Source organism: Fusarium keratoplasticum, chromosome 2 (assembly GCF_025433545.1).
Source record: "Fusarium keratoplasticum isolate Fu6.1 chromosome 2, whole genome shotgun sequence".
Lineage (NCBI taxonomy): Eukaryota > Fungi > Ascomycota > Sordariomycetes > Hypocreales > Nectriaceae > Fusarium > Fusarium keratoplasticum.
In genome coordinates this window covers 3,430,410-3,442,116 of record NC_070530.1, presented here as the reverse complement: position 1 = coordinate 3,442,116, position 11,707 = coordinate 3,430,410, and the positions used below count along the sequence as shown (strand labels likewise).

Sequence of the window (11,707 nt, the reverse complement as noted above, 5' to 3'; positions counted from 1 at the left end):
CGTCGTGGCTCCAAATGGGCGGGTGGTGCTATCAGCCGGTTAGGTTCCATTATCGATTACGGTGGATGCTGTAATTTGATGCATCCACCCCTGTCGGTACGCCTGCGGGACATGGAAACCCATGACAGAGCCTACAGAAGCCACTGCAACTGCAGGTACGGAACTATATTAAATGAAACAGCTCGATGACATGATGCATTGTTTTGGAGGAGCCTCATTTTATGAGGCATGGCCTGGTTGTGGCTCCTTGTATCCTGACTCAAGAAGCTCTTACAGCAGGACAGCTAAGAGAAGTACACGGCCGAACCCCCACATTGGACCTTAATACGACACTTAATAGATTCTCAAAGCGACACATGAGCATGTAAACCGTTGAATGGTTGTCCTGGACAGAGGATTATCGCTTAATTATTCAGTCCTGGGAATTCCGCATTATCACCTCCAGTTCTACCTCTTAACGCAGCAGTTGCATCCATCCAAGTGCTCATAGCTCGCATGTAGCACTACAGGCCAAATCCATTCATCATGGAATCCGTGAGACAAAATATGACTCCATTTATATCAGTTTCATAAAGTTCATCTTCAGTTTCACAACCTGACTCCTAACTACCACGGAGGATCCTCAAGCCTCCGGAACAAGGCCACAAACTTTTGACCCTTATTCCTGGCTACTTTCTTGCCCTCTTCCGTCTCGGTCAACATGACCTGCACACACTCATCCGCTTCCTCTTCCTCCTTCGGAATCCTCTCGAAAGCAGGATGAGCATCGAGGTGCTGAACCATCCACATATGCAAGTCTTCGACGTCTGTGATGGTGTACACGATGCCTCCGGGTCGGAGAGCATAGGCGTATTCCGAGTTGAGTGTTGTCGACACAATTCTCGCCTTGTGTTTTCTAGCCTTGAAGTGAGGGTCGGGGAAACAGATGAAGATTTTGGACAATTGGCTCTTCTTGAAGAAGTTTGGGAGAAACTTCATCGTGTTCGCCCGGATACATCCCACGTTTTGATACATGTTGTCCGAGTTTTGTGACCGCAGTGCCTTTATCCGCTCTTGGACATACTCTGCAACCTGGGTACGGATCTCCAGGCCTAAGCTTGTTAGTATGAATTCACAGAGCATACCTTTCTCACTTACCGAGAACTAGGGTGTCTGGCAACTTTGGTGCCAAAGCAACCAAGAGACCACCAAATCCACAGCCAATATCGACAATCTCTACGTCTTTGCGGAGAGGACGAGGCTTAGTGACATCCTCCGGGGCCTCATCTTGAACATAATGCGGAAAATAAACCGACCAATCCATGTCATCTGGGGATGTAGGGCTATTCACATGTCAGAACAATTCGCTATCCATGAGATCAAGTACATACTACTCTAACATGTGGTCGGAGAAGGGATTCGCATGCGCCCGCTGGCGGTAAAACTTTTTGCGCGGCAACTGAGTGACCCCATCCTTGGTCCTTGCTGCTCGACTCAGCTCGCGGCCTTTTTGTTTATTTGGAAGCTCTGTCGTCATGTTTTTGTTGTGATGTCGATATTTGATACCCTGCAATTTGGAGATAAATTCAGAGGCAGATCCAAATGTGAGGGCGTGCTTGGCGGGCGGCCGAGTCGGGAAGGCGGTGAGGCAGAATCTGCCCACCTCACATGCGAATTAATTGGAGGGAGGTGTACCCTGTCAGCTGGAGATGAGCTGCGGCCTCCTCTGGGTGGCCTCGGAACCCATGATTCTACCACCTACAACCACATCACCCCCTTAATAGTCATGAGCTTTTTTGCTTCCAAGCTGTTTGTGCCGTATACCACAATGTCTGAGTCTTCTCCTGATGCGCCATGGAATCTATTCGGTTCTCTGCTGACTGAGTACTCCTCGGTTGTCCACTGGATCTCCCTTGTCTGTGTAAGTGCAGCTCAGCTCGGCCCATCCCCCTTGATGGGAGACTGACGCGCGGATAGTTCGGGGTTGGTTTGGTCTTGTTCGTCCCGATCGTTCTCCTCATCATTTTCGACCTCGTTGTTTGGGCATGGAGAACTGCCAGCAACAGCTCCCCCGCTTCGCCTCGCGATTCAAAGCCCACCGCTGTCGCTTCGAACACAAATACTACGGCAATAGCGACAGGCATAGACAAAGCGACACTACGCTGCTAGTCACGAACCCTCGATCGGTCAGAATACGATAATAGACTTATATTCTTGGGCACGCTTTTATTTTGCTAGCACTTTCGATTTTAAGCAATCTGCGACAGAACCTTGATCAGGTCGGCAGTCACACCCATGGCAGTCACAGCACCACCAGCACCGGCACCCTGGACAATCAGAGGGTTGCTTCCATACCTCTCAGTGTAGAAGCTGATGATGTTATCGCTGCCCTTGAGAGCGGCAATGGGGTGAGAGCGGTCAAACTGCTCGAGTCCAACCTTGACCTGCTGGGAAGCAGTGTCGATGCTTCCAACGAATCGGACAACCTTGCCGGCCTTCTCGGCAGCGGCCTTAGTCTCCTCCATCTGCTGGTCAAAGGCAGGGAGCTTCTCGAGGAACTCGTCACCGCTGGTGCAGGACTCGAGCTCCTTGGGGATGAGGCTCTGCACGGGGAAGGAGGTGGGAGACTCAACAGGGAGACCAGCCAGGCGGGCCAGGATAGTCAGCTTGCGAGCAACGTCGAGACCGTTGAGATCGTCTCGGGGGTCAGGCTCAGTGTAGCCAAGAGACTTGGCGTTCTTGACCTCGTCCGACCACTTGCCGCCCTGGCCCTCGGTGGGAGCAAAGGAGTTGAAGAGGAAAGACATGGTGCCGCTGAAGACACCCTCAATCTTGGTGACCTTGTCGCCAGTCTCAATTAGATCCTTCAGGGTGGAAATGACGGGAAGGCCAGCACCAACAGATGACTCATGGTAGACACGAGCTCCAGAAGCCTCGGCGGCCGAGAAGATATCCTGCCACAGCTTATAGGAGCCAGAGAAAGCCTTCTTGTTGGGGGTGACGATGCTGATGCCTTGGCTCAGGGCGAGGGGGTACAGCTCGGCAACGTCTTGGGAGCTTGTGTTGTCGACGAGGACGGTCTTGGCGGGGGCCTTGGAAAGGTACTCAACGACCTGGGGAAGAGCGAGGGGGGCCTTGGAGGAGGCTCCGAGGGTATCGATGACATTTTCGAGGTTGATAGCAGAGTAGTCGTCGTTGTAGAGGGCCTTGCGGCTCGTGGCAATGTAGGCGAGACTCAGCTTCGGGGAAGGCCTCCGAGCAGCGAGGGTCTGGAGCTGGTCAATGAAGACCTTGCCAACACCACCGGCGCCTGTTGTTGATTAGCTTTAGTGGTTGTGCATGTAGATAAAGATTGAGTTACCAATGATGGCAATGTAAACTTGCTTGGGGGCGGCCATGACTGTTACTGTGCTTTAACTGTCGAGAAGCTTGTGAAGAACAAACTCGGGGTCCGATGGCGGGGCATCAGGAAAGCCATTTGAGCACGACAGACCAACCCCGCGGTGGGTTACCCTACGCGACCGGAGGATGGACGACCAATTGGGCAAGCAATAGAGCTCGCCCACCACGTGCGACGACATGCAACATTTTGAAAATAATTGAGATAGATCCAAGTGTTGGTGTTTTGACAGAGTTGACAAGTTGGGATCTTCGGGCTTTTCTATGCCGAGCTGGTGTTGCTGTTTGTGCTCTGATTGCCTCAGGCTGAGCTCTCTCTGTAACCATTCCATGACATAAACTTCCCTTCACCACGATCAACTCGCAAACTACAGTACATAAGAACCACTCGCAAACCTACCGTTACCCAGCACGCATCATGCCGCAAGACCCAAATCTCTATGGCCAAAGGGCGCCCAAGAAGCAGAAGCGAGATGCAACGTTGTCCAGTTCGCTTGATTTCACGGCTCAACTGACATCGTTGATGTCAAACGCGTCAGGCCCAACATCGTCAGGCCGGTCACGCCCCTCCAAGGAACGCAAAGAAGACATATTCAAGGGCAGCAACTCAAAACGGAGCAAGGAGTCAGATGGGTCAAAGAAGTTACAGCTGAAAGAGGTGGCAGGGACCGAGGAGGAGACGAAGGAGTTGGCGAGGGCCAGGCGAAGGATGGAGGAAAAAGCACGACTCTACGCAGCCATGAAGCGTGGCGATTACGTCCCCAAGGAAAACGAGGCTGCTCCACTGGTGGACTTTGATCGAAAATGGGCCGAGGGAGAGGAAGAACGAAAGGAGGATTACGCAACAAGCAGCGACGACGATGCTGACGACAGCGGCGAGATGGTCGAGTATGAGGATGAATTTGGTCGCGTGCGGCAAGTCACCAAGGCAGAAAGGGACAGGTTGGAGCGAAGAGCACGTCGAGGTCTACTGGGCGCCGAAGAGCTAGAGCGCATGTCGGCACGCCCTAGCGCACCAAGCAACCTCATCTACGGCGACGCAGTGCAGTCGATGGCATTCAACCCAGAGGATCCAGAGAAGATGGAAGAGCTGGCGCGGAAGAGGGACCGCAGCGCAACACCGCCGCCGGACCAGCACTACGACGCCGACTGGGAGATTCGGACAAAGGGCACGGGATTCTACAAGTTCAGCAAGGACGAGGAGACACGGACGGCCGAGATGGAGGGGCTCGCGGAAGAACGGCGCAAGACGGAGGAGCAACGCCGGACCCGCGAGGATCAGAAAGAGGCCAGGAGAAGGGAGATTGAGAAGCGCAGGGAGGACATGGCGGCGCGGAGAGCCAAGAAGCAGGCTGATTCGTTCCTGGACAAACTGGGAGCATGAGAAGCAGAATTCCGTCCGACGGAATAAAGATGTTCTGTTGGAAGTTGGCGTTGGGTTAGACGAAGCGATAACCCAGTTTGGCGGCTCCGAGGCTCCGAGCCAGCGAAGCTCCATCTGGCTGCGTCTCGCGCATACGAATTAACGCGAGGCGGAAGTGCCTGTACAAAGACAGGATGTACCATAATGATAATCTGTACACATTCAAGTGCGTTGCAACAACGGCACGCTCGGCCTGTTGCATTCCTGGCCGCGAGACTCTCTTTTCCGGCAAGCAGCGGGACGTTATCGCAATCCACACCATCTTCCTTTTGGCTCTGGGGAACCGCCTCAGTTAGTGCGAGGTAGTTGCTCCATCACGACTCGTTTCGGAGTGGCTCGGAAAACTGTGCTGATAGACTTTTTTTTTTTTTTTTTTTTTTGCTTTATCTCGACAGGCATTGAGAGAATCATGAAGCCATAAATTCGGTAAATTCAGCCAGAAAAGGCATCAACTGCGAAAAGGCCGATGCCGCGCTCACGGCCCATGTTCGGAGTATTCGTTGGCTCGAGGTTTGTTCCAGGCTGCCTCCCTGCGAGATGCAAGGCTTGTCGGCCGCCCTTGTGGTGGCTTACATGGGAAGGGGGAGCGTTTTCCAGGCACAGTGCGCCAGAGTTGAAAAATAATGGGATTTTCGACCCGTCTACTGTGGGCATTTAGGAATCGCAGACGCTTGAGGGAAAAGCCTCCACCGTATTGACCGATCGCTACCGGGGGGTTGGATGGACGGGCCGGAGGCAGACTGCCAGGCAGACCGATGTCCCAAAAGAGGCACTCCTTGGTGGGAGCAGGACTCGCGTCTCCTTCATCAGCGTCTTCGTCAGCCGCAGCAATCCGGGAAATGAGACTGGCTATCGACGATGGGATGGGAGTCCGAGGGCAATTGGTAAGCACGGCATTGGCTCGTCTGCTCCAAACGGTGATCCCCAATCAGGATGAAAGACTGGGGGAGATAGATTCGGCCAATTGGCGCTGAGGGCGCAGGGTCCGTCCGAGTTGCTTACGGCCCTCACCTGCGCTCGCTAACCCTTTTACAGGCGAAGCAGCAGCATCAAGCAGGGCGCTGTCTTGACAGCCTCGAAAAAAGCCCACGCAGGAGGGCGCGCCTGTGCGTCGTGTTGTCGTGTGTGCGCCCTTTGAACCACAGGCTGGCCTTCAGTGTTTTGCCGGTGGAGGCTTTGCTTGTCCTGTTGGGGGCCGTCTCAGGGCTTGGTTGCACCGGCGAGACCGGCCAGTCCTCTTTTGGCTAAGCCCCAAAAAAGTGTGAGTCATTGCCCGGCCCCATGTCTCTCCGAAAGGGCGCCCTCCGCGGCGGTACCTGGGCGGCGAATCCTCGGCTGGAGGAAACGCACTCTATTTGCCTGTGTCCGGTCTGGCTCCGTTCCTGTGCTGCAAGTACCCTCTCTGGCGGCGCACAATTCCTTTCCTCGCTTTGCGTTGCTGCCTGAGAAATACAAATTCTCCCCGTTTTCCAGTCCGCAACTTTCTTCCTCTCTTTTCCTCTTCTCTCCACCCCCAAAATTTCTACACACACATATCCAAGTACAGCTCAGCGCCTCAGGCGGTCGTCAAGATGTTCTAAACAACCCCTTTCCCCCAGTGTCCCCAGTCCAACCGTCAAGATTCCGTCCCCGGACTTAAACGCATCCATCCCCACTCAACCACCCCGTTCAGCTCACCTTTTGGTCGATCTGAACTTCAGCACCGCTTTGAATAGCATCAGCTCGAGTTCCCTCAACACCGCCAACATTTCAGGCCAAGACTTTTTAGTCTCAACCACGGATTCCCAGTCATCATGGCTTCCCTCCACGCAACCCAGCCTGCCGGCACTATCCGCGCACCAGTTCCAGAGTCCCGAAACACAGCATCAGGACTTTGTCTTGTTCGATCAGCCCCCTAATCGGTCAACTACATCGCTGTCAAACCAGCGTCGTCACTCGTCTTATCTGCACAAACGTCGTCAACAGCCCGCTTCCTCCGCTGTCCAGAATCAACGAGTAGCCCAGTTGCTCAAGGCTATCGGTAACACCTCGTCTCCTGTCAACCGCCCCGCGAATCAGTTTTACGCTTCTTCGGCCCCTTCGTCGTCCACCACCTTGCTACAGCAGAACACATCTGCCAGGCCTCCTGTTCCTCTTTTTTCCCAGAGTACCGGAAGTATCCAACAAACCGCCAAGATGATGAACGCCGCAGGTTTGTCTCCCAGCTGTTCATCTGATTGCTCTAGCTCACCATCTTTAGACGTCGAACTCGAAGAGTTCACTGCCTTTGAGGGCGGGGCCAACACGGCCTTCTCTTCGCCTGCCGTTCCCAGCGTCTTTGACCTGGGTGGCAGTGCTTCCAGCTCCATCTCCAACCTGGCGACTGTGTCGCCCCACGATCTGCTCTTCCAAGAGCCATTCATGTCCGCGCCTAACTCGTCGGCTCTCACGGCGCTGACTTCGCCGTCCATCCACAACGAGTCTCCTGACTTCACCGACGGATATGATGTGTCTCCCAACTTTGGCAACGCCGACTTTGACACCTCTGGTGACCCCTGGTACCCCCTGTTCCCTCAAGATGTGTCTGCTCTTGAGAAGGCCAGTGTGGAAAACTCACCAGCGACCAAGTCGGATGATCTGGAGTCGGTTGGTCGTTCCTCGTCTTCCGACCGCCGGAAGTCGGGTACTTCTCCCTCGACTCGCCACTCTTCGGTGGCGGGAGTGAACGCTCGCAAGCGTGACAAGCCCCTTCCTCCCATTGTTGTGGATGATCCCAACGATGTCGTTGCCATGAAGCGTGCCCGCAACACCCTGGCGGCGCGAAAGTCTCGTGAGCGCAAGGCTCAGCGACTGGAGGATCTTGAGGCCAAGATTGCGAGGCTGGAAGCAGAGCGTGACCACTGGAAGTCGCTCGCGCTTGCGTCTGGTGCGCAATAGTTGAAAAGTGGAATTTCTCTCCTTTGCCAATGATACTGGGACCGTTGTTTTGTTATGTTTTAATGGGTATTATTATTCGGTTCACATCCCAGTTACAATCAGTTTCTAGTTCGATCAATATCAAGTTCTGAAGATACTTCTTGGTTCCCAAAGTTTCGTGATATTTGAGTGAGAATGGTGTGATGTGTTGAGTTGGACCGAATATCAGAGCGTTGGGGGGGCTTGGCGTCGGCGGTCGTAAGTTAGGTTACGGCCGACTGCGGCATCGCTCTCGCACCAATTAAACGCTACTATCGTGCCCAGACGAATTTGTTTAAGGCTGTGTTTAATAGAGCCCGTTGATTGGACGTTTACTTGCACTAAGCTGACGGTTTACCCCCTTGTCAGATCCTTAATCGCTGCAAGGTTCTCTCTGGGAAGAGACTTTGATACTCGACCAAACTAGGCAAGTTAGGCGAGTTGAACTCTACGAGGGATGGCATTGGCTCATGCCGTCATTCAAGTTGTAGATCCCCACATGCTAGCCAGTTTTGAATCAAGGCATTCGTGCTCCATGTGGACCGCCTCAATGTGCTGTCGAGGGCCGTCCTGGTCTGTGCCGCGTAGGGCTGGTCCTGAGAGATATGCGCGTTTCATCATGATGCTTTGGAGATGTGCAGAAGGCATGGGCTGTGCTGGTGTCATTGGTGGCACAGCACATGCGGTCATCTTTTCAGCTCGATCCATGGCCAAGAGGGATCGTCCATGCTCTTGTTTCTCTGGTTGGGTCAACTCTTGAAACGTCACTTTCTCTTTGCATGTGCTTTCGGATTTTGTTCTAAACTTATTCCTTTCCTAGCCCTACGGGAGCTCAGGTTTGTTGGATGACGAGAGATTTCGTGGACACTGCGATCGACACATATCCCTGACGGTCCGCGGAAGTTAAAAGGATAACTCTTGTCTTTTGTGTTTCTGTCGTTTCCTGTATCTACACATCGGTCCTCGCAATGGCGAAAGAGTTGCGAAAGGCAGAGTCTCCCGTCTCTGGAGACGTGGAATTCAGAGAAGAGGTTAGTGTTTCGTGCCAATTGTCTTATCAACCTCTTAACGATTACAGACTCGCGAGGGCTTACTGTCTGCCTCTCATACGTCAAGCGACGTTGAGGATGTGTTTGAGAGAGATCTCAACGTCACCGAGGATGACCTGCTCGAAGCCAAAGAGGTAGCGGCCACGTTATCTCTCCAAGACGTCCGCAAAGTGAGGCCATCTCATTCTGTTTTGGCTGGTCAATTGTGCTCACAACTCAGATGATGAATCAAGTTTACAAAATTTACGGCCGAGATCCAAACTTCCCCTTGGCCGTCATTGAAAAGATTGAAGCCTTCATATGCACGTTCATCCCTTCTCATCCATAAACCTATACTCATACCTAGCAGGTAATGAAGACATCTTCAACAACCCAGAAAAACACCAAAAAACAATCCAGGAAATAAAGATCCAGGCGGCCCTCATCACAAACAACTCCCCCTACGCCGAAGTCCGCGCCGTCGTCGACAACCGCGACGACCCGTCCATGCCATGCTCCACCATCCGCGCCTGGTTCATGGGCCTCATCTTCTCAGCCGCCATCGCTTTCGTGAATGGCTTCTTCGAGATGCGTCAGCCGCCTATTGGCGTGTCTGCCATGGTACCACAGCTACTTGCTTACCCGTTTGGAAAGTTTCTGGAAAAGACGCTGCCTGACGTTGGCTTTATTGCCTTTGGCGTGAGGCATAGCCTTAATCCTGGACCGTTTAATAGAAAGGAGCATATGCTGATAACCATCATGGCGAGCATCTCTGTTGGGGCGCCGTACACGAATTACATCGCCTGGATACAGTATCTCCCCTTCTTCTTCAACCAGCCCTGGGCCAACAGCATCGGATATCAAATCCTCCTTGGCTTGTCTGCCAACTTTATCGGTTATGGTCTCGCCGGCCTCTGCAGACGCTTCCTGGTCTACCCATCATATTGTGTATGGCCATCAAGTCTCGCCATCGTCGCCTTGAACACTGCCTTCCACGGCGAGACCAACGCCCCCGTTCTAGGACCGTTTAAGCGCATCTGGCACATGTCTCGCCTCAAATTCTTCAGCATCGCCTCCGCCGCCATGTTCTGCTACTTTTGGCTTCCCAACTACGTCTTTGCCGGTTTGACCTGGTTCAGCTGGATGACGTGGATTGCCCCCAACAACCGCGACCTGGCCATCATCACGGGCGGATACACAGGTCTCGGGTTGAATCCGTTCTCGACCTTGGACTGGAACGTGGCCACCACCATGGTCAACCCTCTCGTTATTCCTATCCACACAACCATGAACGTCCTTGCCGGAGCCTTGCTAAGCTTCTGCGTTCTTGTTGGCATGTACTATGGGAATGCCTACTCCATGGCCTATCTCCCCGTCAACTCGAACCGCGTCTTTGACCACTTTGGCGGGTTGTACAATGTCTCGTTCATCCTCGACCACCGTGGACTATTCGACGCCGAAAAGTACGAGGCGTACTCTCCCGCCTTTCTCTCTGCCGGCAACTACATCATGTACCTGTTCTTTTTTGCAGTTTACGCGGCCGCCATTACATACGGTATTCTGTATCATCATCGGCATATCGCTATGGGCTTCCGAGATCTGATCAATAGCTTTCGTCCGTCCAAGAAGCAAGAAGTCGAGGCTGACCAGGTGCTCGACGTGCATAACCGCCTCATGAAGTCTTACCGCGAGGTCCCAGAGTGGTGGTTCTTGATCTGCCTCGCGTTTGCTTTCATCGTCGGTATAGTTGCTATCACTCAGTGGCCTACCCATACCTCGCCAGCAGTGGTACCCTTCGGTGTGATCCTTACTCTCATATTTATCGTGCCCATTGGCATTATAAGTGCCACAACCGGAATCGAGGTGCCCCTGAATGTCCTCTCCGAGTTCCTCGGTGGCTCCTTTGTTGAGGGAAACGCTCTCTCGCTAAGTCTCTTCAAGGCGTTTGGCTACACCACCTGTACTCATGCGATTCACTTTAGCGTTGACATGAAGATGGCTCACTACCTCAAGCTCCCACCGCGGTTTACATTCTGGGCGCAGATGGTCCCAACTCTTGTCTCGACCTTTGTATATGTCGGTATTCTTCAGTATCAGATGCACCTAGAGAACATCTGCACGCCGAATGCGCCATACCGCTTCACTTGTCCTAGTCTCAACAGCTTCTTCACGAGCGCCGTTCTCTGGGGAACCATTGGACCCAGAAAGCTGTTTGGGCCTGGAGGACAGTACGTCGAGACTCTGGTGGGCTTCCCGGTGGGTGTGCTCGTGGTGGTGATTTTCTGGTGGCTTGGAAAGAAGTATCCCAAGAACAGGATCATCCGGAGCACACACCCAGTCGTTCTCCTCAAGGGTGGGCATGTCTGGGCGCCGTACAACATCGGCTACCTCTTGCCTGCTGTACCTATCGCCTGGTTGTCCTGGATGTACATCAAGAAGCGGTATCTCGGTCTATGGGCCAAGGTATGTATTCTTCTGTCTTTCCCACACCGTCAATCTAACTCTGGCAGTACAACTACATTCTTGCAGCCGCCTTTTCTGTTGGCATTGCCCTCTCGGCCCTCCTCACCTTCTTTGCTCTTCAGTATAACGACATCAACCTTGACTGGTGGGGGAACAGGGTTCCATTCCAGGGCTGTGATGGCACCAGTTCGTGTGTGCTAAAGTCGTTGTTACCGGGGGAGTATTTTGGTCCTCGAATCGGAGAGTTCCATTGATGATCTAGACATGTATAGATAAACGTGATGGTGCGAACTTTTTACGAGGGAGCCATTTATCTTGAGCTTTAAGTCGTAAATCTAGGCTTGATGTTCGCGACTATGTAGTAATAATGCTAAAGGGCTGGAACCCAAACTATCTGAAGATGGAAGACATGATATAACTAAAGAAACGTTGCCCGTCGTTGTCAAAACGAATATAATAATTCAAGTGGTATAAGTCTAAA

The 11,707-nt window shown here is 52.9% G+C and overlaps 5 protein-coding genes and 1 pseudogene across 6 annotated transcripts, besides 1 other annotated feature; 4 read left to right on the top strand and 2 right to left on the bottom strand.

Moving 5' to 3' along the window:
- Positions 1–606: 606 nt before the first annotated feature.
- On the bottom strand, positions 607–1,585 carry NCS57_00297300 (TRNA (guanine-N(7)-)-methyltransferase; the record flags this gene model as incomplete). Its single annotated transcript, XM_053052990.1, has 3 exons — positions 1,371–1,585; positions 1,138–1,322; positions 607–1,091 (listed from the first exon to the last, which is right to left on the bottom strand). The coding sequence occupies exons 1-3, from the start codon at positions 1,514–1,516 to the stop codon at positions 607–609; spliced, it is 816 nt and encodes a 271-aa protein (XP_052918236.1). The 5' UTR covers positions 1,517–1,585.
- A 99-nt stretch (positions 1,586–1,684) lies between these two features.
- Positions 1,685–2,148, top strand: NCS57_00297200 (annotated as a pseudogene). The gene is made up of 2 exons: positions 1,685–1,900; positions 1,957–2,148.
- Positions 1,685–2,148: a sequence feature.
- An 80-nt stretch (positions 2,149–2,228) lies between these two features.
- NCS57_00297100 (Homoserine dehydrogenase) lies at positions 2,229–3,377 on the bottom strand (the record flags this gene model as incomplete). Its single annotated transcript, XM_053052989.1, has 2 exons — positions 2,229–3,289; positions 3,341–3,377. 2 exons carry the CDS (start codon positions 3,375–3,377, stop codon positions 2,229–2,231), a joined length of 1,098 nt encoding a protein of 365 aa, XP_052918235.1.
- A 419-nt stretch (positions 3,378–3,796) lies between these two features.
- NCS57_00297000 (uncharacterized protein) lies at positions 3,797–4,762 on the top strand (the record flags this gene model as incomplete). The annotated part of the gene is made up of 1 exon (XM_053052988.1): positions 3,797–4,762. One exon carries the CDS (start codon positions 3,797–3,799, stop codon positions 4,760–4,762), a length of 966 nt encoding a protein of 321 aa, XP_052918234.1.
- Positions 4,763–6,310: 1,548 nt separating this feature from the next.
- NCS57_00296900 (BZIP domain-containing protein) lies at positions 6,311–7,717 on the top strand (the record flags this gene model as incomplete). The annotated part of the gene is made up of 2 exons (XM_053052987.1): positions 6,311–6,992; positions 7,041–7,717. Exons 1-2 carry the CDS (start codon positions 6,977–6,979, stop codon positions 7,715–7,717), a joined length of 693 nt encoding a protein of 230 aa, XP_052918233.1. The 5' UTR covers positions 6,311–6,976.
- Positions 7,718–8,703: 986 nt separating this feature from the next.
- NCS57_00296800 (uncharacterized protein) lies at positions 8,704–11,480 on the top strand (the record flags this gene model as incomplete). Its single annotated transcript, XM_053052986.1, has 5 exons — positions 8,704–8,766; positions 8,814–8,954; positions 9,005–9,086; positions 9,134–11,226; positions 11,274–11,480. 5 exons carry the CDS (start codon positions 8,704–8,706, stop codon positions 11,478–11,480), a joined length of 2,586 nt encoding a protein of 861 aa, XP_052918232.1.
- Between the last annotated feature and the right edge of the window lie 227 nt (positions 11,481–11,707).